The sequence below is a fragment of the Xyrauchen texanus genome, chromosome 16 (genome assembly GCF_025860055.1).
Source record: "Xyrauchen texanus isolate HMW12.3.18 chromosome 16, RBS_HiC_50CHRs, whole genome shotgun sequence".
NCBI lineage: Eukaryota > Metazoa > Chordata > Actinopteri > Cypriniformes > Catostomidae > Xyrauchen > Xyrauchen texanus.
The window spans coordinates 1722066-1745754 of NC_068291.1; the positions used below are offsets into that span (position 1 = coordinate 1722066).

Sequence of the window (23689 nt, forward strand, 5' to 3'; positions counted from 1 at the left end):
TGGTAAATAAAAGTTAATACAAAAGATTGAGCAATTTAAAAAAAAAAATTCTTTACTGTAATAAATAGTGTGATATATAAGCATGATATCAGCCCATCTGCCACACTGCTCTCTGTATATCTGCATCAACCATAAAAGAACCTGTATCGGTCGACCACAAATTTGAAAGGTTACGTATACCTTGTATTTTCAATATTTCAGTATTTTGAAGAGAAAGTTTGAAGGGTATATAAGCCTTGTATATTTTCCAACACTTATATATGTCCTGATACATGCTTGCTAAGGTTTGTTTTGGGTGGAACAAAGGGCTCTGCTAAACATTTGCTTATGTGTTCAAAGGTTGGGGTTTTGGTTATTTATTACGTAGATAGATGGATGGAAAGAAAAGAATGTAGATAATAATGTATGGGGTAGTGTAGTTGTGTTTTCACCTGTGAAGTGTCTTGTTTGAATGGCCATTTAATAATCCTCAGGAAACCAAGCAAATGGTGGAAAGTTTGGAGAAGATTCTAGATGAAGATCAGTGCATCAATTCCAGTGTTTTCCAGGAGTTTATTCTGGAGGCGAGGTTGGTGTGAAGCCATCAGCATCTAGAGCTCATCCCTTTACCAGTAGAAATCTTTTGTAATCTTCATACTCTCAGCTGTACACTGTAGGTCAGGCCTATTCAACTGGGGACCCATGGGCCAAATCCGGCCCGTTTGATATTTTCAGTGGCCCGCTTGAGGTTGTCTGTTGTCTTAGGGTGTGTTCACACCACAGTTTAGATGCTTTCAGATGTTGCACTACAAATGATCATTATCCATACATTTTATGAAATTAAAAGTTTAAATAACTAAAATCATGGACAACTGACAAGCGTCACTTCAGAGAAGCAAAAAAGTTATTTTCATTTATTTGGTCAAGAAAACATTCAATTTGAAAAGTCAAATGTTTATATCATTGCATCTTCACTATAGGAACCAAACTATTAGTATCAATTTGATTTACTTTCTCAGTTAAGGACCAATTTTAAAGCATTTTCTGGAATTTTTTTTTCTCTTGATGTTTTAATGTTATAGTAAACATAAATTATAGACACAACATCTGATGGAACCTTTTCATTAACGAAATGTTCTGGCTTGGCCCGCATGGCCATAAGATTAGTTTTTTTCCATCTGGCCCGCTTGTCTATGAAGTTGAATTGCCCTGCAGTAGGTTCGGTGGATTTTCAGTGGATTTTCTTGTTTTTCTTGCAGTGAAAGTGAACTGGAGGAAGTTCTTACATTCTACACACAGAAGAACAAGAGTGCCAGTGTTTTTCTGGGCACAAAGTGTCACAGCAGCAGAACTGAGATTAATGGTGACTTTAGAGAACCCAAAACATGCCAGAACACAGAGAGTGAGTGACAGTTCACCATGTTTTCACATCATGCGTGATTTACCAATATACTGCATGTGTGATAATATGACACAGAACTGAATGAATGTTTGAATTACATAAAGTGGTCTTGATTTAAATATTTTCAAGCATGTCATTTCTGATCTACAAGCGCCACCAAACAGAGATACAGAAATAGTTTGTATTTTCACAGATTCCCAAATACTCTTTCCTTCTTCAGTTGATCAAACAAACAGATAGTTTCGCCTTAATCTCACTCCACTGTTTGAGTCAAAGTTGCTGTGTTGGGCTGGACGTGTCGCTCTAACAGAGTAATGTTTTTTTTTTTTTTTTTTATAGCACCACAGTTTTTAAAGTAAATCAACCAAATGGCTACGAAAATGGGATACATAAAATAATATTAACATAAAAAAAAACTGTCAAAAAAAACAGATTTGTTTTTCCATAATAGCATTTCAGAAATAATTGTTTATTTAAATATTAGTTTACTAAAACGTTACAATTGTCATTGTTTACTCATCTGCATGTTGTTTAAAACCCATCTGCTGTTATTTCTTCAGGGGAATATAAAAGTAGAATTGTTTTAGGGCTCTTCATGCAGTTCTTTTCCATTCATACTGATCACAACTGTCAAGCTGCAAAAACAACAGCAACAACAAAAACCACCACAAAAGTATCATGAAGTAGGGATTAAAGTAGTCTGTATTTTTTGTGCATTGTATTCCAAGACTTCTGAAGACATATGATAGCTTTGTGCAAGAAACAGACCCAACATTAGATCATTTAGTTTGAGCTCAAATCTCATTCTCCATCCCTTATATTCAAACTAGTGCCACCTTCAGTTACAACACCATACTCAAGAACCAATGCCGTTTTAGCATCAGTGATGTCAAACCTGCTGAAGAGCAGCATGAACTTTCTTGAACATTTTTAGAAAAACTAATATTTTAATATTGACTAACGTTTTCAAATCAATACATTTGCAGACATTTTTATGCTTACTGGGTACTATTTTTTTTTTGTCAGGATGTAATATTCTGTAACGACAGACATTATCAAGCTTATTTCCTTTCTTTTCTGTGAAGCAGCTGTATCTAACAACCTGGACTCTGCTGGTTTAGAAACAATGGACACAATCAGCAAGGCACAAAGTACAGACATCAGCGCAACTCTAAATGCAGACAGACGAAATGGTTTACCCCACTGCACGGACAACTGTAGTGCAACTAAACAGAGTAACAAAAACATGTGTAACACATTGCAAAATGGATGCATCAGAAATGAAAGGCAAAAAGGAGACTGCACAAGTGTTGAAGTACACCCGAACATATTAACTGTACCTGAGACTGATGCAGGGGAAGATGTGGCAAACAAGACTCACCCTTCTGTAATCAGAAGCAAAAAAACTTTGTTAAAATCTTTTAAACTGCAGCCTGAAATGGGCCAAAATATGAAATCCCGTCCCAGGGAGCCCAGCCTGACATACTCCACAGCTTTAGATTGTGAACACATCATCCTGCAGCACAGCCTTGTGCCGTCTGCACCTGAACCCCCGCCTTACATCCAGCCCCCCACACCCTCTCGCAGTCTCCTCCTCCTCCACAGTCACACCTTCACCTCTGAGTGTCACATGGGCATCTGCACGCATGGATTCTACTGGAGCAATATCAACCCCTGAGGCACCTCGACCGGTCCAGCCCACCGACGTGAACACCTCCTCCATCTCCAGAGCTCCAGTGCACACCTTCAACCAGAGATTGTCACACCCATGTTCAGCAGGGCAAGGTAATCTGACTACAGTAATTCTGTACTATGAATTATTTGATCATTGAAACATTATTATGTTTCTCATGCTTGTCACCAAAGCTGGACACAACAGCTATTTTTCATTTTTCCTATCAGAGGAACCGTCATTTCAACCAAACAGCAATTGGAACCAAGTAGATTTAAATGCAATAAGATAAATATAATATGTAATATATAATCAATGTTATATACTGTAATATCATTTTGGATCATTCTCATTTTTATGCTCAAATACAGTATAACAATACATAGGAATAAAGGGTAATATTTATGTACATATGAAAAACACTTGAATATATGAAAAATACCACACGTACACTTTGATGGACATTTTTAATTGATGACGTAAACAAATCTTTTTGAATCATCTCATCAAAACAGACAGTTTGAATGGATTCACAGAAATGAATCAAACGTTTGAATCTAAGAAACTATGAAAACATCACTTAATGCTCCAATACATGCAAAACTAGCTGAACTGATACACTCTTTAAGAAACGTAACATGGCCACATTTAGGAAGGGTAAGAAGGGTAACAATATAAAGATAATGAAATAATTGAATTTATTGCTATTTTCCAAAACATACAAATAATACATTTCCAAGTTTTTCTTCAAACTATTGCTTTTACTTTGAAATGCACTGCTTGTAGAAAGCAAGAAAATAGCATTTAAAAGATGCCATGATGTCAAGTTACATTTAGATAAAAATTGTGAGTTGAGGCAAGAGTTCTTATCCAAACCTCAGTATAGTAACCTGAGAAGAGGACCCCATTTCAATACATTTTCCAAAAATTTGGCCCACTCACTTTTTGCTGCTCATGCCAGCCTCTCAAATGTTTGTATCCCCCAGGAGACAAAAACCTGTTTTGGGTTCAGATTGTTGTGATATTCATCAACAATCATGAATATATTGTAGATAATAAATAAATGGCTCAGCCCTGCTTGTCATTTAATTTATCTGCCTGAAACATTTCATTGCTATTTGTCAATAATGTGTATGTATGTATTGTGTGTATTGTATATAATTATCATGTTGTGTAAGTATGTGTACATCTGACATGTAAATTGTGTTGTGTAAATATGTTGTTTATTGTAATTGGTATATGTCTCGTCACTGTCATGACTGCTATGTTGCTCGGAACTGCACACAAGACTTTCACCTACTGTTGCACTTGTGTACATGGTAGTGTGACAATAAAGTGATTTGATTTGATTTGATAATATTTTTACATTATAAATCAGTTTATTTGTTTTTAATAAAAATGATTTGAAATCCATCTCTGCTCTGCCCCACAGTGAGTCAAAAGACCAGTCTGAGTAAGTCCAGGCCAGGTTCTGCTGGTGTGCTAAAAGAAAAGGACTCATTGACTGCCCAAACCCAGTCAAACCAGCAGGCCATTGTATCAGCTCTACGCAAACTAGTGGAGAAGCAGGCTGCTCGCCAGTACAGTACATCCAGTCACATCAGCCTTCTCACACAACACGTGAGTTACCATTTATCCATGATTAAAACCCTTTAGAAGCTTTTCAGGGTTTTTCACCTTTAATCTTCCATAATTTCCTTAATAAACATAATAATGGTCTTCATAGCAGCAAATTATGTCATTTTGCAGCATGAAATAATGTTCAGGTCCCCTTTTAATTATTTGGCAAAAGTGGAAATTGCCAAAGGTTTGTGAAATAACTGTTTGTCAGAAGTGGAAGATCTTTGCCAAATGTTTGCAGAAGAACTGTTTGCCAGTAGTGATGGATATTTCAGATATTTGCCAAATGTTCACTACAGAACCGTTTGCCCATAGTAGCAGATATTAGTCAAAGGTTCACTACAATACTGTTTGCCAGAAGTGAAAGTTGTTTTCCAAAGTAGTGTGCCAAATGTTTCCAGAAAAACTGTTTGCCAGTAGTAGGGCTGCAACTATTGTTTATTTTGATAATCGACTAATCTAATGATTGTTAGAACGATTATTTGACTATTTGCCGATTATTGCAAAAATTATCCTTAAATTATCCAAAAAAGACAAATAAAAAAAATATCGGTTTGTATATTGTGCGAAGACTACACCCTCTCACCTTCCTGTTCACTTGATGTCGATCCATCTTTAACTCTTTAACTCTTTCTTCTTTCTTCAGCATAAGATACACACTGTGATACTCATATTGTAATTCACTATGTCGCGAACAATCACTATAAACTAAATCTATCTGCAGCAAGCGTGAGCCAGTGATGAGCGTCTCCGTGCGGGACAGTGTATCAGCCGGGAGAAGTTTGAAACTCTCTCGCGCTGTTTTTCACTCGACTCATATAAGTGGCTCTGACCGCACAGACAAATGTCAGTTTCGGAGTTTGTGCTTATTTATACAGCCCACCTCCTTATTATTTGAACTTTAACAAAGGATGCATTAAATACAGGATACAACGGTGCAGTGTTTCCTTTTTAGACGCTGGACAGGCAAGTTTTTCTCAAGTGGAACACCAGTTACAGCTTCTCTTAATTTCACGATGACACTGTTTCTGTTTTTAGTTATTTTGCATGTTTGTATTATAATACTCTGTGATCTACATCACCTTAATCTGTTTGGAAAGTCTGGAGTGCAACTGGACTGTGAGCGGTTCTTTCTTCCTCTCCTCAATCAAGTGCAAGCTGAAGTGCTGCTCTCCTGCATCATCATTAGTGTTTCAACACATCTTATGTTGTGTTAAATGAAATCAGACAATGAAAATTGGTCGATAATGTCGTCTAATCGTCATCTAAAGGTTTGCCAAATAACTTTTTGTCAGAATTAGTAGATATTTGCCAAAAGTTTGCAGAATAACTTTTTGCCAGTAGTGACAGATGTTTGCCAAATAACTGTTTGACAGTAGAGGTAGTTATTTTCTAAAGGTTCACTACAGAGCTGTTAGCCAGAAGCAGCAGATATTTGTCAAAGGTTTGCCAAATAACTTTTTCTCAGAAGTTGAATATATTTGCCAAGGGTTTACTGCAGAACTTTTTGCCAGACGTAGAAGATATTTGTCAAAGGTTTGCCAAAGAACTGTTTTCCAGCAGTGGCAGATATTTCAGATAATTGCCAAATGTTCACTACAGAACTGTTTGCCAGTAGTAGCAGATAAAGTATTTGTCAAAGGTTTGCAGAATAAATGTTTTCCAGCAGTGGTTGAGATTTGCCAAAGATTCGCCAAAGAACTGTTTTCCAGTAGTGGCAGAGATTTGCCAAAGGTTCACCAAATAACTTTTTTCCAGCAGTGGTTGAGATTTGCCAAATAACTTTTTTTCCAGTAGTGTAAGAGATTTGCCAAATAATTTTTTTCCAGTAGTGACAGAGATTTGCCAAAGATTCACCAAAGAACTGTTTTCCAGCAGTGGTAGAGATTTGCCAAATATTCACCAAAGGACTGTTGTCCAATAGTGGTAGAAATGTGCCAAAGATTCACCAAAGAACTGTTTATAGTAGTGGCAGAGATTTGCCAAGGCTCGCCAAATAACTTTATCCAGCAGTGGTTGAGATTTGCCAAAGATTTGAAAAAATAACTGTTTTCCAGTAGTGGCAGAGATTTGCCAAAGAACTGTTTTCCAGTAGTGGCAGAGATTTGCCAAAGGTTCACCAAAGAACTGTTTTCCAGTAGTGACAGAGATTTGCCAAAGATTTGAAAAAGAACTGTTTTCCAGTAGTGGCAGAGATTTGCCAAAGAACTGTTTTCCAGTAGTGGCAGAGATTTGCCAAAGGTTCACCAAAGAACTGTTTTCCAGTAGTGACAGAGATTTGCCAAAGATTTGAAAAAGAACTGTTTTCCAGTAGTGGCAGAGATTTGCCAAAGAACTGTTTTCCAGTAGTGGCAGAGATTTGCCAAAGGTTCACCAAAGAACTGTTTTCCAGTAGTGACAGAGATTTGCCAAAGATTTGAAAAAGAACTGTTTTCCAGTAGTGGCAGAGATTTGCCAAAGAACTGTTTTCCAGTAGTGGCAGAGATTTGCCAAAGGTTCACCAAAGAACTGTTTTCCAGTAGTGACAGAGATTTGCCAATGATTTGAAAAAGAACTGTTTTCCAGTAGTGGCAGAGATTTGCCAAAGAACTGTTTTCCAGTAGTGGCAGAGATTTGCCAAAGGTTCACCAAAGAACTGTTTTCCAGTAGTGACAGAGATTTGCCAAAGATTTGAAAAAGAACTGTTTTCCAGTAGTGGCAGAGATTCACCAAATAACTGTTTTCCAGCAGTAGCAGAGATTTGCCAAAGATTCACCAAAGAACTGTTTTCCAGCAGTGGTGGAGATTTGCCAAGGTTCACCAAATAACTTTTTTCCAGCAGTGGTAGAGATTTGCCAAGGTTCACTAAATAACTTTTTTCCAGCAGGTGTAGAGATTTGCCAAAGATTCACCAAATAACTGTTTTCCAGTGGTGGCAGATGTTTTCCAAAGATTCACCAAATAACTGTTTTCCAGCAGTGGTAGAGATTTGCCAAAGATTCACTAAAGAACTGTTTCCCGTCAGTGGCAAATATTTACCAAATGTTCAACAAAGAACTGTTTGCCAAAATTGGAAGATATTTGCCAAATATTCACCAAAGTACTGTTTATCAGAAGTGCAAGATCTTTTCCAAAGGTTTGCTGAAGAACAGATTGCTAGACGTGGAATATATTTGCCAATTGTTCAGCGAAGAACAGTTTGCCAGAAGTGGATAATATTTTCCAAATGTTCACAGAACTGTCTGCAAGACATGTCAGATTGCCAGATCTTTTTTTTAAAGGTTTGCAGAAAAAGTTTTAACCAGTATGGCAAATTGTCCACAGTTGCCAAAGGTTTTCTGAAAATTCACCACTAAGGCAGCAGAGCTTCGAACTTCTAGCAAACTTCTGTCTTGTGTTTTCAATACCAAAATATTTTAATTGTATTTTTTTGTTCTTTATTTTTTGTGTGCAATGACTTGGGTCAAATGGCTGTCAGACAGCCAGTAGAATGTGTGCTGGTGCATATGACAGAGTGGGAATGTGTCTGAAGAATGCTGCAGGTTTCTGTGAGGATCCCGTATGAACAGAATGCCACAGAAACAGTGTGTTTATCAGGAGAGTGTGAGGAGAGCAGGATACAGGAGGAGTCAGTTCCATATCTCTCTGTGTGGTCTCATTATCAGATGCTTATAAAGGGAGGCACACTCTGTTGATATTTAATAAGCAGGTAGTTTTCCCTTCAATTAAATGACTCTTATATATAAAAGAATGTAACACATTGGCACAGAGTAGAGGTGCAAGATCAGTTCATGCCCCACTTTTCCATTCCTTTAATACCTGCATCATTTCAATGGTAATACTGTTGGCTGTCTGCTTTTTGAGATGAGGCTGGACACAAAGATTTCCTGAATCCATCTTACTGAACGCTTTTCATGGAGACTTTCAGTTCAAGTTTTATTGCTTGAACAATTACATGAACAAATTGAAATTTAACATTATTGTAAATAACAGCCTTTTTAATGTTTTTGAAAAGACACTTCTAGATTTAATTTACTGACTATGGTTATATTGTTATAGCTGTTCATTTGCATTTTTAATTTAAAGGCAGTGAAATATTCTGTTAATCAATAGTATAAACATTTATACTCTGATTTATATGTAATTTCCTGCATGCAATTTTATGAACCACCAGAATTGGTTGATATTTTCAATCTCACAATTCGTGCCATGGAAGTTTTGGCTGGTATTTTAAACACCTTGTTCAAATAATTACTTCTTAAAAGAGTCAAAATATAGCATTTGCAGCCTACTGACTGTTTTTCATATTTAATTGAACTAAGATTGACTCAAAATCGCATTACTCTTCACTTTATAATGGGCAATTTCAAATAGAGGTTGCCGTGACAAACAAAATAAGCCATGCATTTGGAAAGAATGGTTGGCTGTGTGCATTCTTCATGTATGAACAGCAAAGAACACTCAAGCTGTGTTTTATATTTGCCTCCCGTGACCTTGTAGGCCACATGTTGCCTTTTATAAAGAAATGTTCAGCTTCAGCATGGATCATTAGCACAAACCATCATCACAACCCAACATAGTTCGGACCATTTAGAACCAAATATAGAGGCAGCGCAACACAATGACGTTCACATTTGTAAAAGCTCTGCTGCTGTTCCTTTAATTCAGGAGAGTAACAGAATGAAATATGTTATTCATTCACCATCAACAATGATCATTTCAGTGTGTTAACAATGTCACGGTTTTATTGAAAAGTTCTTTTAATATGTTTATTTGGGTCAAAATGGAATATTGAATTAGAATTTGACAATTTCTAGACCTGACAGAACCAAGAGGTAAAAAAAGGGGGGGTGCTTAAACTACTGAAAATGCTGATCATCAACTACAGGAGATCACCCGAAATGATACTTCAAAATTTTAAAAGATTGCTAATAGGGTTGCATCTTCATGAATTATGTATATATAATTTGTATGTTATTTTATATATATAAGGAGACCTGTCGATTTAACATTAATTCAGTGTGATTTATTATATAAAAAATAAAGCATAAAAAAATGAATGCAATTAATCATGTCCCCAGACCATAATAAGGAACATTTCTTCAATATGAGCAATTCAAGCTTGAAGTAGCACCGGTTTTCTCTAGTAGGCTGTAAACTTCAGCTGTATAGACAACGCTCAGCTTATACAGAGAACAAACCACACACAATTTCATTAATTATTTGACATACCATATAGTTAATTATATTAAACATTTGAATTGACAGCCCTACTATTAAGCTATCACACCAGGGCTATCTAGTTTGAGAACACATGTGGGTTTGTAGTTTTTGATTAGCTTATATTTTCCATTAACCCTCTGGGGTCTGAGGGTGATTTGGGCCCTGGAGAAGTTTTGACATGCCTTGACATTTGTGCTTTTTTCAGTTGATTAAAATCATATTAATGGCTAAAGTCTGATAACACTGTATTCAGCACAAACTGGGCTACAATAATATGTGAGCAACATGTGTGTGCATGTTTGTATTTTTGAGAAAATAATGTTTATGCATGGTTTTTGAAAGAAATTAAATTAAGTCACTGAAATAAGGTCACACAAAACAATATAGTAATTTAACTTTTGTAAGACAATTTTAGTGTTAGAAAGGTCATATGCGAGGAGGCGTGAACTATCATTAATATGGATGTATTTCACACCTGAGGATACAAAGACCCTCCCCTGGGCCTATCAATCAGGGATAGAGAATTAATGTGAGGGGAATTAATTATCAAAATCAATTTTTAAGTTAAAAGTAATCTGACTATATATTTTCTTTACATAAAGACTTAATTTTCGACCTACACTACCATTAAAAGAAGTCTCTTCTGCGCACCAAGACTGGATTTATTTGATCCAAAATACAGTAAAAACATTGTATGAACTATTTTTACAATTTAAAAGAACACTTTTTTTATTTGAATATATTGTAAAATGCAATTTGTGATGAATTTTCAGCATCATTACTGCAGTCTTCAGTGTCACATGATCCTTCAGAAATCATTATAAGATGGTGATTTTCTAATATGTGCATATTTAAAGTGCATTTTACTCATTTAACCTGAACACATATTTGCAAGCACAAGCTTTGTCGATGATAATAAGGCAGCATAAACACTAGATAAAATATAATCTAAACATTCATATTATTTTTATATCATATTACATATCATATTTATATCATACAGCATACAATTTAAATACCTGCTTCAAACTTTCATCTGAGTCCCGCTCTTCTTCTGAGGAAAATGTTAACTTCCATACTATCCTGGAGCTTTCTCGTCTTTGTATCGCTGCAAACGCGCAGAAAAATGAATGAAATGTGTTTAAATCAAACCTCACAGTCGCCTGTGTATCGTTAAAAACAGTTGTGTTTACAACCTCACAGTCGGGGGCATGTACATTTGCATTGATTGTCTCAGCATATTAGTGTATGAATGGCGCACTCTGCTTGTGGGTGGGATCACATTACAGATAATGAGATGGACCGGTAAAAACTGTACATCGCTTTGTTTCATACAGATTACATTGCAGGAGAATATTTGTTTTAAATTTGAATTGTTTTATTTAAAAGTAGACATTTTAAGCTTTCTTTAGACATGTTTCATGTTTGTGTGATAAGTATTCGTGGAGTTTAAGTTCATTTTTGTGACGTGTTTCTGAAATATGCTTGTGAACCCAGAGACTGCTGAAAGCTCACCCTCTTTATTTTCTTTATTTTACAAAAGCACAATGTTTTGTTGTTATTGTGAGTGTACACAAATAAAAGTAGACCCTTTATAGTTTCTAATGATGTCTTACACTTATCTGTATACCCAAAATGACAGAGTATTTAAGTTGTTTCTGCTGTAATGACGAAAATATCCAGCAGGACGCGCCTGCACGTCCGTCAACCCCAGAGGGTTAAGAAAGGAAAGATATTTTGGCTCTGTTTAAAGAAAGCTGTCTACGTCATACGTGCAATATCATTAGGCATGGCAATAAAGTTTTGGTATATTCATGGAAGCATGCACATATAAATGAAGACACCCCATTAATAAGACATTGGTAGCTAGTGTAAATGGGTTGTTTGCAAAGCCGCAGATGTATGTCCTTGCAGCTGGCTGGCCTGAACAATCAGAACAAACCGATACTGAAGGTCAGAGCTACAGGTTAGAGGATTTGGTCTCCATCTGTCAATATTATGAACAATCAGCTAGCCAGAAACAGTCAATTAGTGAGATTTGATTAAATGCCAACATTAAATATTATATCTAAATTAGCCAATTTTCCCTTTTAAAAACAAAAACTTCCATAATTTCTGTTAAAGCTGCACTTCATAAGATCTTTTGGTTACAAATTAACAAAATTGCATTATTGAGTCAGTGCATGAATAATTCATGTGGAAAAGAGTGTTCTTGCCTTACCCCAATTCACTATGATAAACCTACAATAATGATTTTAATTTAGAGGGAAATTACATGCTTACATCATTCGTCCTTCTGTGTTACGTCACGTACGTTTTCAGCAGGTCTAAACAAAAGCGGCAGATATGTTACTTGCTTGGAAGGCATATTTTATTTCACATATTTGTCTTCTAGGACTTTCTTCTTCCTATCAGTGAATTTTGGTGCAGCTAGTCACATCATAAACGGACATACAAGGTATACCACAAACCGTCAGGTTCAACCTCAAAGAAGAGCATCTGCAAGTTGCATGCAATTTTATGTTTCAACCACAGTTGATGATAGAGAGGCAACAATTCCGTACTGCAGCTTTAAATTAAATGATCAATGAAAAAAAAAAAATTCGTTTCATTTCAATATCAGTTGAATTACAAGATTTACACACTCTCTGCATGTACTGTAACTGACTTTAAAATATCACTGGCATTTTTTTTCTGATCTGATGTGGATTCTTTATAGAATCAGGCAGAAAATATATTACTGAAAGCAGTATTTGTATTCTTATAAAAAATACCCAAAACAGACTGAAGAACAGGGACAGTTATTGTTGCAATTGTCTATTTATTGCCTGCATTTTTTCAAACATAATAAATTGCATATTTGCAGTTCTAAACATCTACCAGAGAAGCCAATACCCTTGTGAAATATGACACGAGAACACTAGCACGCCCTCTGCCTGCATATGTCTAACGCACATCATAAGTGTCTGCTTACTACTGATTTGCTCCTCAGATCGCATAATTAGTGGAGAATGATAATTCATCAATATTTATATTTCAATACGTTCTAATGAATGTTTACTGAGCCCTTGGCACCATGTAAAATAGATTAACTTGTCTGTGGATCATCAGTGCATACAAATGTGGAACTGCCATTTTGATTTTGCATGTTTTAATTTTATGTGCATTTATAACACAAATGTGCTAACATATTGTAAAACAGTGCTCAAATCTTGAAGCTAGCATCTGAAGACCTTTAATTTACAGTTTGTCAAGATTAAAAAGGATTTATAAAGGATTTAATGGTAATATTGTGCAGTAAATGTAACTAAACAGCGTATTAGTTTCTCTGTGCTCCAGTGTAAGTTATATTTGACAGAAATATTACAAATGCACTTGGACACTCTATGGCACCTATTTAAATGTATTATTTAGTGAAAATCTACAGTGTAAAGCAGTTCCCCCCGCTAGATGGGGCATTCAAGCGAGAAACCGCTTTCTTTTGCTTCAACAACACCACGCCAGAGATATTAACAACCGAAAACACAACACAGCTGCACACAAACCAGAGAATTGAAGTTGAAGAGATGCAGCATTTCTATCCAAGCCCTATTTGTATGAAACAGAGTATTCCTAAAATAACCTGAAAGAGGAGAACAACACGAGGGTGAGTAAATAATGACTGAGTTTTCATTTTGTGTGAACTATCCCTCTAACTGAAATTGTCAGGGACATTATTATCTGTTCCAATGTATTGTAGAGTTTGAACATTTACTTTGATACAGTAGTATCAGTTATTATTTCTCAATAAAAGAGCAAATAAGGATTTACTGAGCAAACTACATTTACATGGACCTCCCAAATATTTTTGTGAATAACGCCCACAGATAGTGCGAACACTCACACCCACGGCCTGGTGCGCGTAGCCCAGGCATGCAAAAACTTGATAAGATGTAGCGCATGGTTGTAGTGCATAGCCCTGTGCCTAGTGCACATATGACAATAGAACTTGCCATCTTTTTATTGACAACTTTGCTAAATAGCTCACGTTACGGGGTTGGATGGTTGAGCTTGAAAAACAGGACAATTCAAGAGTCACACCTGTTAGTAAATTCAGTTTGTCAATCCCAAACACAGACTGTGTGAACATGGCCCATGAGAATTCCCAAAAGCTAGAAGGTTAGTTGTTTTTTTTTTTTGCACTGTAGAAGATTTGTAAAAAATACTTTGCAATCAGTCATCCTGTAAAAAAAAGTTTGAGTGCTCAAGTAATGTGTTAAAATGACGACTCAACAAACATCAATCAGCCAGCTGTGCAGCTTAGCATTGAGCATCCCACACTGTTAATGTGTTCACAGAGAGCAGCAGATCATCTCTGCAGTGTTTCAAAATAAACTTCTTCAGTGAGGTCTTGTGGAGGTCCTGCATTAATTTAAACACCTGCCTGTGAAGAATGCTGAACATTTCCCGTCCTCGGTCTGACTAGCACACTGTCCACCTGAACAATAAAATGAATGAACGTATTTTCACACAGGTCAAGATTTATCTTGGTCAGTCAGGTTTTAGGTCAGCCTGGAGCATTTTCTAGTGACACGGCAGCAATGCTTATAATAAAAAAAAAAAACACATTTTGACGGATGACTTGGTCAAAATAAGCTGCTAAGTGGACCAGACTAAGAACCTTAACCAGGAAGAGATCATTTGACTGACGTGTCGCAACATGACCCATTTTGTTTTTTTAACAGGCCGTTCAGGATAGGCAAATCTGAAATACATGATTCCACAATATTAGACTTACAAGGAAAACTCATTTAGACAGTGGTGCAAAAACCTGATTGTACAGAAAACACAGATGGCATTTGTGGATATCTGTCCATTCATAATAAGTACTGATTATTTCACCGACATCAGTGATATTTCTCTTGATATTTCTTTGATTTGTCTCATATTTCATCTCCAGCGTGCTCTTCACTTAGTTGTCAAGTACACAACTTCTGAACAAACTTTATTTGGGGCAAAAATGTTTGGGGAGGTGGAAAATTATTTTGTTTAGATGATCATAATGTTAAACATGTAATAATTTGTGTTTTTATAATGGATTTCCATAGTTTAATATTGAAAGTCTGGGTTTGGAACAAAAACTGTCAAATCTAAAAGTACCAATGGTGACCTTCATATAACAAAAAGGAAAAAGTTCAAATCTGTTTTATTAAAAATCAACCCATGGGACGTGCAATTGCCTGAAGTTAAAGAAACACTCATATGTGTGTATTTTTTAAAGATTTATAGCCATTGACCTGGCAAACAGTGAAACCCAGTGACTAGTTCTTCCTCTGAGCTGCTTACGATATTAACCTGGTATCTTGTGAACGCTACTTGGTTTCCAGTGGACTGATAAAAACCAGTGTGCCCTTACTTCCAGCAGTTGCAGATTGAAACTGATGTTTTTGTGTGTGTGTGTGTGTGTGTGTGTGTGTGTGTGTGTGTGTGTGTGTGTGTGCACGCAGTATGCATTATGTGTGCTGTCTGATGCTGACACTTCCAGTAAATGTGCCCTCAATATTTTGCTGCAGTAAACTTCCTGCAGATTAACTTTAAATCATGTAATGAACACGCTTATTCATCAGATATTTTGCACTAAAAATGTTTTTATTTTTCCCCACAGCTGACTAATCTAAATGTGGCCAATGGGCTCTTCAGCAGAGGGGGTCTGGTGTTGGGCCCCGAGCCACGACCTGGACCTGTGAGAGCGGTACATGCAGACACGAGCACAGGGAGCTCTGGGTAAGTGCACATACACTCACTTACACACTCACACACACTGATCTGTCTGGTTTCTGGCACATGTTCCTGAGGTGAGGAAGACATCACAGTGCATAAAGACGTGATAACTCATTTCACAAGTAGTGTGTTGTGTGTTTGAGATAACCAGCATAAAGCGTAACTCAACACACAACTCAGAGCTATATTAGACACAGTGTGTCGGTGTTGTCTTTGTGGTAATTCTGTTCTGGTAATTGCTTTTGTAATATTATTCCATTGGCTTTTGCACTGGTATGTTATAATGGCAAAAGGGTAAGTGTTCAAGAGTTCATAGCTTCACAGTGCCAGTGTTTGGAATCAGAAATGGAGAGTATTTTAAGAACTCTTACAGGAAAAGTCTGTCATTATTTACTTGCCATCATGTCCTTCCAAATGGCATTTCGTCATTAATGGTGTGAAACTTTTCACAACATTTTTTAATCTGAACATGGCATGAATGAGATTTCAGACCTGTGGAAGATATGACTTCAAAAGTCTATATAGCACACAAGTTGACAGCCTGTGAAATGTCATTGTATGAAAAAGAAAATAATCATTTTGAAACTTGTGCTCAGTTAATGTTGGCCAAATCGGTCGTTGTCTATAAAACTGAAAGGCCAGTTTAATGATCTCTGAAGAGTCAATATTTGGTGTAAACATCATTTCAATTTTGGGATTTCTAGACTTAAATCAAAGGTTTCAAGATAATCTATAAAAGACTACAGTAGAGTGCACAGTTTAGAGTAGTGTTTATAAAGTAAGCTTTGAAGTAAATAACATCCTCCACTGTTTTCCTAACCCTCTGTGTGAGCATGTGCGTGTACAGATACGTGTTAAGCTTGACGGAGGCTTAGATCCTTGCGGTAGACCAAGTCATAGGGAGTCAAATTAAAGACTGGTCTTCCACAACCATTTGCCCAGATTCCCCTCCTACATCGTCACACTCCAAGTGAATAGCATGAGTTCAGGTTTGATATTATTAGAGATTGACCTGTACGTCTGTGTAAAGTGTGATTCTACAGACCAGCAGTCAAAGGGTTAAAATTCATGTGGTTTCTCCTGTATTTTTACAGTGATATGTGAGTGACAATCTCTCAGACACTTTGGCCCTGATCTTGCCCTTCACTGTTTTTCCAGTCCAACACTTCCTTATGTATGGGACTGTCATGGAATTCCTGGAATGTCTGGCTTTTTCCCTTTTTAAAAGTGTTTTTATAACCACAAAAGAAAGAGTAGCCATTATACAGAATCTGTAATACACACACCGTGATTTTCTAGTGATATCAATAGCAGACTGTAACTTTTACTAACATAAATGCCATGATCGAGCAATCTCTTCCTGTTTGTTTGATCACTGCTTTGCTTCAGAATGTCAGGGCTCATATTTGAGAGTGGAACACACCTCTAATATTAGGACTGTTTCCATTACATTGACCGTAAAACAGGGGAGGATGGGAAAAAAGTTAAACAAGGATTCTATTCTGCTGCAGTCCTTTCTACTGAGATTAATCACCAATTAATCATAATAGTGTTGGGGATGAACGATTAGAAAATACTGGGGTTTATTTTTCCTCAGAACTCTGTCAGGAAGACTCTGCCAGCCTGTCTTTTGTTTATAGCTGAAGGTTTCATTCCTGGTCAAAACGTGGCATCCCATTTGCAAGGCATCTGGCTGGAACTTTCCACTGGCTACCGTGTGATACACACCAAACTAGACAAAACCAAAGCAAATTCTTGTGCTGTTATCCTTCACCTAGTACTTGGCTCGCAATTTTTGAAGAATCTCAAACTAACATTAATTTAACAATCTATCATAATATACCATGATATACCGCTTGACCCTTTTTTTTTTGACTCAATGCTGTCTTTAATGTTTGGGTTTTTTTGAACACCACCTCCGCAGCCAAGATTTTGGGGCCAGTGGTCTGTGCCAAACATACTGAAGCCGTTAAGTGCGCTGTTTTAGAAGCCAAGGGGGTTAGGCGTAATGGCTTTCAAAGAGAAGTAGGGACCTTTGAAGTTGCACTAGCCAGGAGCTGCCAGGTATGCTAGATCAGCACTTCCAATCCATTGTCCTCCCACAAGTTTTTCACTTACTGTACTGCAACGGTTTAGTCTGATACTAATGAAGAATGCCCAAATCTGACCCTTGCTAACAGAATCCAGCAGCTGAGTGAACGGCCCAAGGTTGAATGTTGGATTATTATTTTTTCCCTTTAAGAATGTGGCAAACATTGTGAATGGCAGTGATTGAAATATTTGGGTAATTTTAGTTCCACTTCGATGACTGTTTCAGCTGCCTCTTTTCTTGGCACAGGTAGAGATTCATTTCCAGTAAGTTATTGGTACTGCTTGCAAATGGTAATAATAGACGTGGTTAAGGATGGTAATGGAATGTCATAATTATTAAATAGTTAGGTTTTGGAGTGTGTCATCGACTGGAAGAATGTGGAGTCCCACAGAGTAGACTGAATTGACTGTCAGCTTTACCTTGGCTTCTTACCCCAACCATAGTATTCCAGGATTACTCCTACTCACAGCCAAAACAAAATCTTTGCATACACATTCATGTTTATTCTGCATATATACTGACAGCTGCAGAAGTTTATTAGCTCCAGTACTAATTTTATGGGAGCCAGTGGAACAGCTCTTAGAGTAAAAGCAGTGTCGATAAGTGATTGAATGACACGTAAATAAAAGCTGAAATTTCCAAAACATTCAAAGTAAAAAAATTAAAAAAAGTATCCATCTGGAGCATGATAGATGTCACAGATGGTCATCTTCTCAGTGGTGGCCCAGATTTGTTTCATTGTACATGGACCTCAATTGAGAAAGGCGGGTCTTTCTAAAGGAGAGACTTGATGTTGGATTTATGACAGCAATAATAAGGCACAATTAGCTTCAGGTGTGCCTCCTCACATGCAGCCAGAGGGGTTCCATTGAACTTCCCCTTAATCTCCCACTCCTATCGTGAACCTGGACTTGGGAAACAATGATTAAATGCAGCCTGCACCTCACCCCGTTCTGCCACCCTGCTAACATCTGGGGTCAGAGATGTCTCCTCCTTTGCCACGGCAAGGTCTGTCACCTCCCTACTGACTCTGCTCGGGATTTAGGCTCACTGCCTTCTAGTACTGGTTCTGCTGTACCTTTCTGTCCTCACTTGGACCAGGCCCATAAATGAACTTGCCTGCTCCTGTGTTATTCGCAAATGGTACCAATGGATGCATCCTTTCTCTCCAGCTGCAAGTGGATGCTCCCATTGGCAATCACAAAAGCCCAGGTAGCTAGTCCATCAAGTGTTAGAAGGTAGCCAAAAGGCATAAACTGGAACTGGTAAAGCCCATGTTGGGTTCTACAAATGGTCAATTCTCTGGCTTTAGGTGTCAAAGCCTCTCCACCAATTCATCAGTTCTGGTCATTATATATTGCTTAAATGCTCTTGATCTGTCTAAGGTCAATGCAGTACCTGATATTACCATCACTTTCTGGGAGTAGCACAAATGAACAACATCACACTTGTGGAAGTGTCAGTTACACCTATTGAAAGCAATGTGTCCAGCTCATCGTTCAGCACATGTAGCAGGTGTTCTGGGATGCAATACATCTTTTGATGCCCTAGTGTGACCTTTATAATAATGTAATTCTGAACCAATTGGGTATATTTAGGCTTCTCTTTAAAGTGTACTGGGTCCAGAAACTGCTCTGGTTGGTCTCTCCAGTGTGGCTCCAGATGTGATGAGTCCACTGCTTATGTTGTGACCGTTTTAGGAAAATATAGCCACATTGGTTCTTCCTTCTCATGGTGGCCTCAAACAAACGGCTGAATGTTTGCTGTATCAGTCTGAGAGTGGAACTCTTTCATCAATTTGATGTGGGAGGTTCTGCTTTATCTTCCTCCTCTCTGGTGCAGGCAACGCTGCCAGCCGCATCTTGCATACCACTTCATATGGTCCCTGCCACTTGGCTAGAAGCTTGCGGTCATTAGTGAGGAGCAAGAGTAGCACCTTTTGATCCGGCAAAAAGTACCTGGCACTCTTCTCATGACAGGTTTTCTGGTTCTGCAGAGCCTTCTTCATGTTCTCTTGGGCCAGAGAGGTAATCCGAATGACATGCAGGATGACATTGCTTTTTTCCACCTGGGGACCTTCCCTATCACACAAATTGTGTGTGCCAATACGATATCTGATTATTTAGAACAGCATCTGCCGATACAATACAGATATTTGGGTGGTTCTGCTTTTTTATGCTACCTTGTTTTAAATCACTAATAATTCAACATAACAATTCTCTATGTCTCTGCATGGTTTCCTTGTTTCAGAGTAACTGGTCGCAGTTTTAAACAAAACACTGAAACAGAAAGCACATTATTAACTTGCATTAACGTTCTTAAGTCACATTCCCTAAATTCTGAATGAAGCAGAAGCAGCCTCCACTTTTAGCTTTAACAAACTTGTCATATTTCTTGCTGTGTCAAGCCTGAAGTTAAGTAATAAAATTAGTTATGTTAAATGTTTTAATGGTAGTTCCTCCACCTAGTAAAATACTGGCAGTGCAAAGCTTACAACTAACAACTATGCTGTCATTGTCACTCTATTCAAAGTAAATCACAAGAGACATTTTATTTACACACAGCATGAGTTGTAGGCTAAATGTGTGACACATTTTTCCACCCCCTATTGACAGGAAATATTCTGCCCTGATTATCTGCTCTTTTTAAGCAATCTGAGTTCAGTTATTTTTAAGAGGATTCAAAGGACTCTAATAATTATGGAAAATATATTTACTGTATTTACTTTTTTAAAACACATTGCTTTTGATGAAGAAAATGCAATGTTTTCAAGAAAATGAAATGTTTCTGTGGCACCACAGAAAAATAAATAGATGAAATGTGAATCATTTTGATTTGGTTCATAATCTTGAACTAGGAATCATACTATTTTACAGTGGAAACAAAGGTATCATGCATACATAACTATTGTCAGAGGTTATGAGAGTAAAAACATTTTAATAAAAGCTTTGTCTTCACCTTAATTGGACCCAGATGGTTTGGAGTTTACAGACTCTCCTCTGGTTGGCGAGTGAGAAATTCCACTCTGGGATAACAGTGTTGTGTTAATGAGTCAACACAGACACCAGAGAGACGGCACACTGGAGCCGAGCTGAATCTATACTCCTGCCTGTCATCAACAGCATACATCACACTGCATTTATTGCACTCTTTCTTGAAATGCTGCACTAATGTACGGCTGTATTAACATTCTCTGGCACATTCTGAGGGCATACCTTTCTTGCTCACTGGGTTCTACCTATACATCCAGTGTCATGAGACCTAATGTTTCACTAATATAACCGAAACAAAAGATCCCCAAAGCAATTGTATTTGTTGCACAATTCACAATGTATTGGAATTATGTTTAATGTGTTTATGGTTTGCACTGGTGTGTTATTTTATATTTTTATTAGAATATTTGCACATGCATTCAATGGACATTCTTAGAAGGTCAGTGAAGGTCATATGTCCTCCTCTTCTCCACCATAGTGATGTAATGACCTACTTGTAAACATTTGTAGTACCTGCTAGGGATGTCTGTTTTCAGATATTTTCACAATCAATTATTGTGGAAATGAACAATCAATTTATAAAACTTGAATACTGCCAAACGCACATTTAGGACTCCAAATAATATGTGCATGTAGCATACTTAATATATAATATTATATTTCATATATAATATAATTTAAATGAATATACTTAAGAAGTATTACTAATTTCCTCTTAAAATATTCTTAGTTCAGAGTATTTTAATACGTTAAGGCTATGTTTAGTACAAATTTGTTAATTGTTTAATTACATGTAATGAATTACTGTTAATAATAACTTGCATACAAGATACATATTTGAGTTCATTAAAACTTCATGTTGTGGATTGTGTGATATTTCAGACATTTGAACTTCTTTTTTTAATTTGAAATTAAGTCAAGCAATAAGTCAAATATTAGGTAGGTGGTCGTAATTTTGTGGCTCATCTGTATAAATGCAGGTACTAGGGATACATGATGATTTTGAACGCTTAAGCTTATAAAACACTGATTAATTAATTTCAGGACAAATGGGTTCTGAATATTTACTCCCAAATACAAGTCTTGTGCTGTATGAAAAATAATATTCTGAGTATTTTACCTTTGGTTTAATGTCTCTAGGTCAAACAGTAATTGAGTTTAATGGAATTAGAATATTACAAACATTTACACACTATATTTATTTGAAAACATATAGAATGTAAATTCCAACATAGCCTTGTGTCATGAAAGGGATATTTTAAGAACATTTCATATTTGTTGTGATGTCATAATATCAAATGGTTCAATTGTTTAATTGATTTATATGGCTTAGAAAATTGGTATGAAATAAATACAAATAAAAATCAATTTTTTTTTAATTCAGCTTTGTATTTCACTGTTCTAAAAAAAAAGAAATGTTTTTTTCTTAGATTTAAAAAACAATCACAGTTACAGGGTTTTTTCAACAGCACAAATGAATGACACCGGTTTGGAGCGATTTGGACGACATGGGGTGGAGAAAGTGACGTCACAGCCCCGAATCATATTTGTTATTTCTAAGGAATGGAAATAGATAAATTGTTCATTTTAATGGCACAAACCAGCACAAATCGAGCACAAACGAATGACACCAGTCTGGAGTGATTTAGACAACATGGGGTGGAGAATGACATCACCGCTCACGAAAACATGTTTGCTGTATCTAAGGGAAATAGTTACAATATTTGTTTTAACGGCACAAACCGAGCACAAACGACCAGCACCGGTTTGGATCGATTTGAGCGAGATGGGGTGAAGAGTGACATCACACAGCCCAAAAAAATAATGCATAATATCTCAAACATCAAACCAGCAAAAACGTTAATTTATGTGGCACAAATCAGCACAAACAAATGGAATAGTTTTAGTGATAATTAGTTTTATGGGGTGCCAACTTCCTGAGGTCCTACAGATATTCAATCGGATTGAGATCTGGGGAAATTATTGGCCAGGGCAACACTTTGAACTCTTCATCATTTTCCTCAAACCATTCCTGAACAATGTGTGAAGTGTGACAGGGTGTATAATCCTGCTGAAAGAGGCCACTGCCATCAGGGAATACCATTGCCATGAAGGGGTGTACCTGGTCAGCAACAATGTTTAGGTAGGTGGCACGTGTCAAATTGACGTCCACATGATTGGCCGGACCCAGAGTTTCCCAGCAGAACATTGCCCAAAGCATCACACTCCCTCCACCAGCTTGTCATCTTCCCACAATGCATCCTGGTGCCATCACTTCCCCAGGCAAACGACAAACACATACACAACCATCCACATGATGTAAAAGAAAACGTGACTCATCGGATCAGGCGATCTTCCACTGCTCCGAGGTCCAGTTCCGGCACTCACGTGCCCATTGTAGGTGCTTTCAACGGTGGGCAGAGGTCATCATGGGCACTCTGAACGGTCTGTGGCTATGCAGCCCCAGTCGCAGCAGGGTTTGATTCACTGTGTGTTGTGACACATTCCTCCCATTACCATCATTAAACGTTTCTGTGACTTATGCCACAGTAGACCTTCTGTCGGTTTTGGACAGACGGGATAGCCTTCGTTGCCCTCGTGCATCAATGAGACTTGGCAACCAACACCCTGCCACCGGTTTGTGGTTTGTTCCTCCTCGGACCACTGTCTGTAGGTACTCACCACTGCTGACCGGGAGCACCCCACAAGCCTTCAGAGATGCCATAACAATTTGGCCCTTGTCAAAGTTGCTCAAGTCCTCCTGCCCATTTCTCCTGCATTCAACACATTGACTATGAGAAATTGTCAGTGTCATCTAATCTACCCAGACCTTGAGATGATCAACGTTATTCGCTTCACCTGTGAGTGCTCATAAGGTTTTGGCTCATCAGAGTAATTTCAGGTGATGAAATGGCAAAGGTCTGTTTTAGACGCAATGACACTCATGTTGATGTTCATGTGGTGAAGTG

General features: G+C 37.4%; 1 protein-coding gene across 2 annotated transcripts in view; it reads left to right on the forward strand.

Annotated features, from left to right (window-relative positions):
- Window positions 1-471: 471 nt before the first annotated feature.
- The window catches only part of LOC127656805 (tubulin polyglutamylase TTLL5-like), a 60008-nt gene continuing 36790 nt past the window's right edge, over window positions 472-23689 (forward strand). For both annotated transcript variants that reach the window (XM_052145273.1, XM_052145272.1), the window contains exons 1-5: window positions 472-568; window positions 1239-1381; window positions 2470-3166; window positions 4486-4673; window positions 15520-15638. In XM_052145273.1, coding sequence (XP_052001233.1) covers window positions 3028-3166; window positions 4486-4673; window positions 15520-15638 — 446 coding nt within the window. In that variant the 5' untranslated portion in view covers window positions 472-568; window positions 1239-1381; window positions 2470-3027. The remainder of the gene's footprint in view (window positions 569-1238; window positions 1382-2469; window positions 3167-4485; window positions 4674-15519; window positions 15639-23689) is intronic.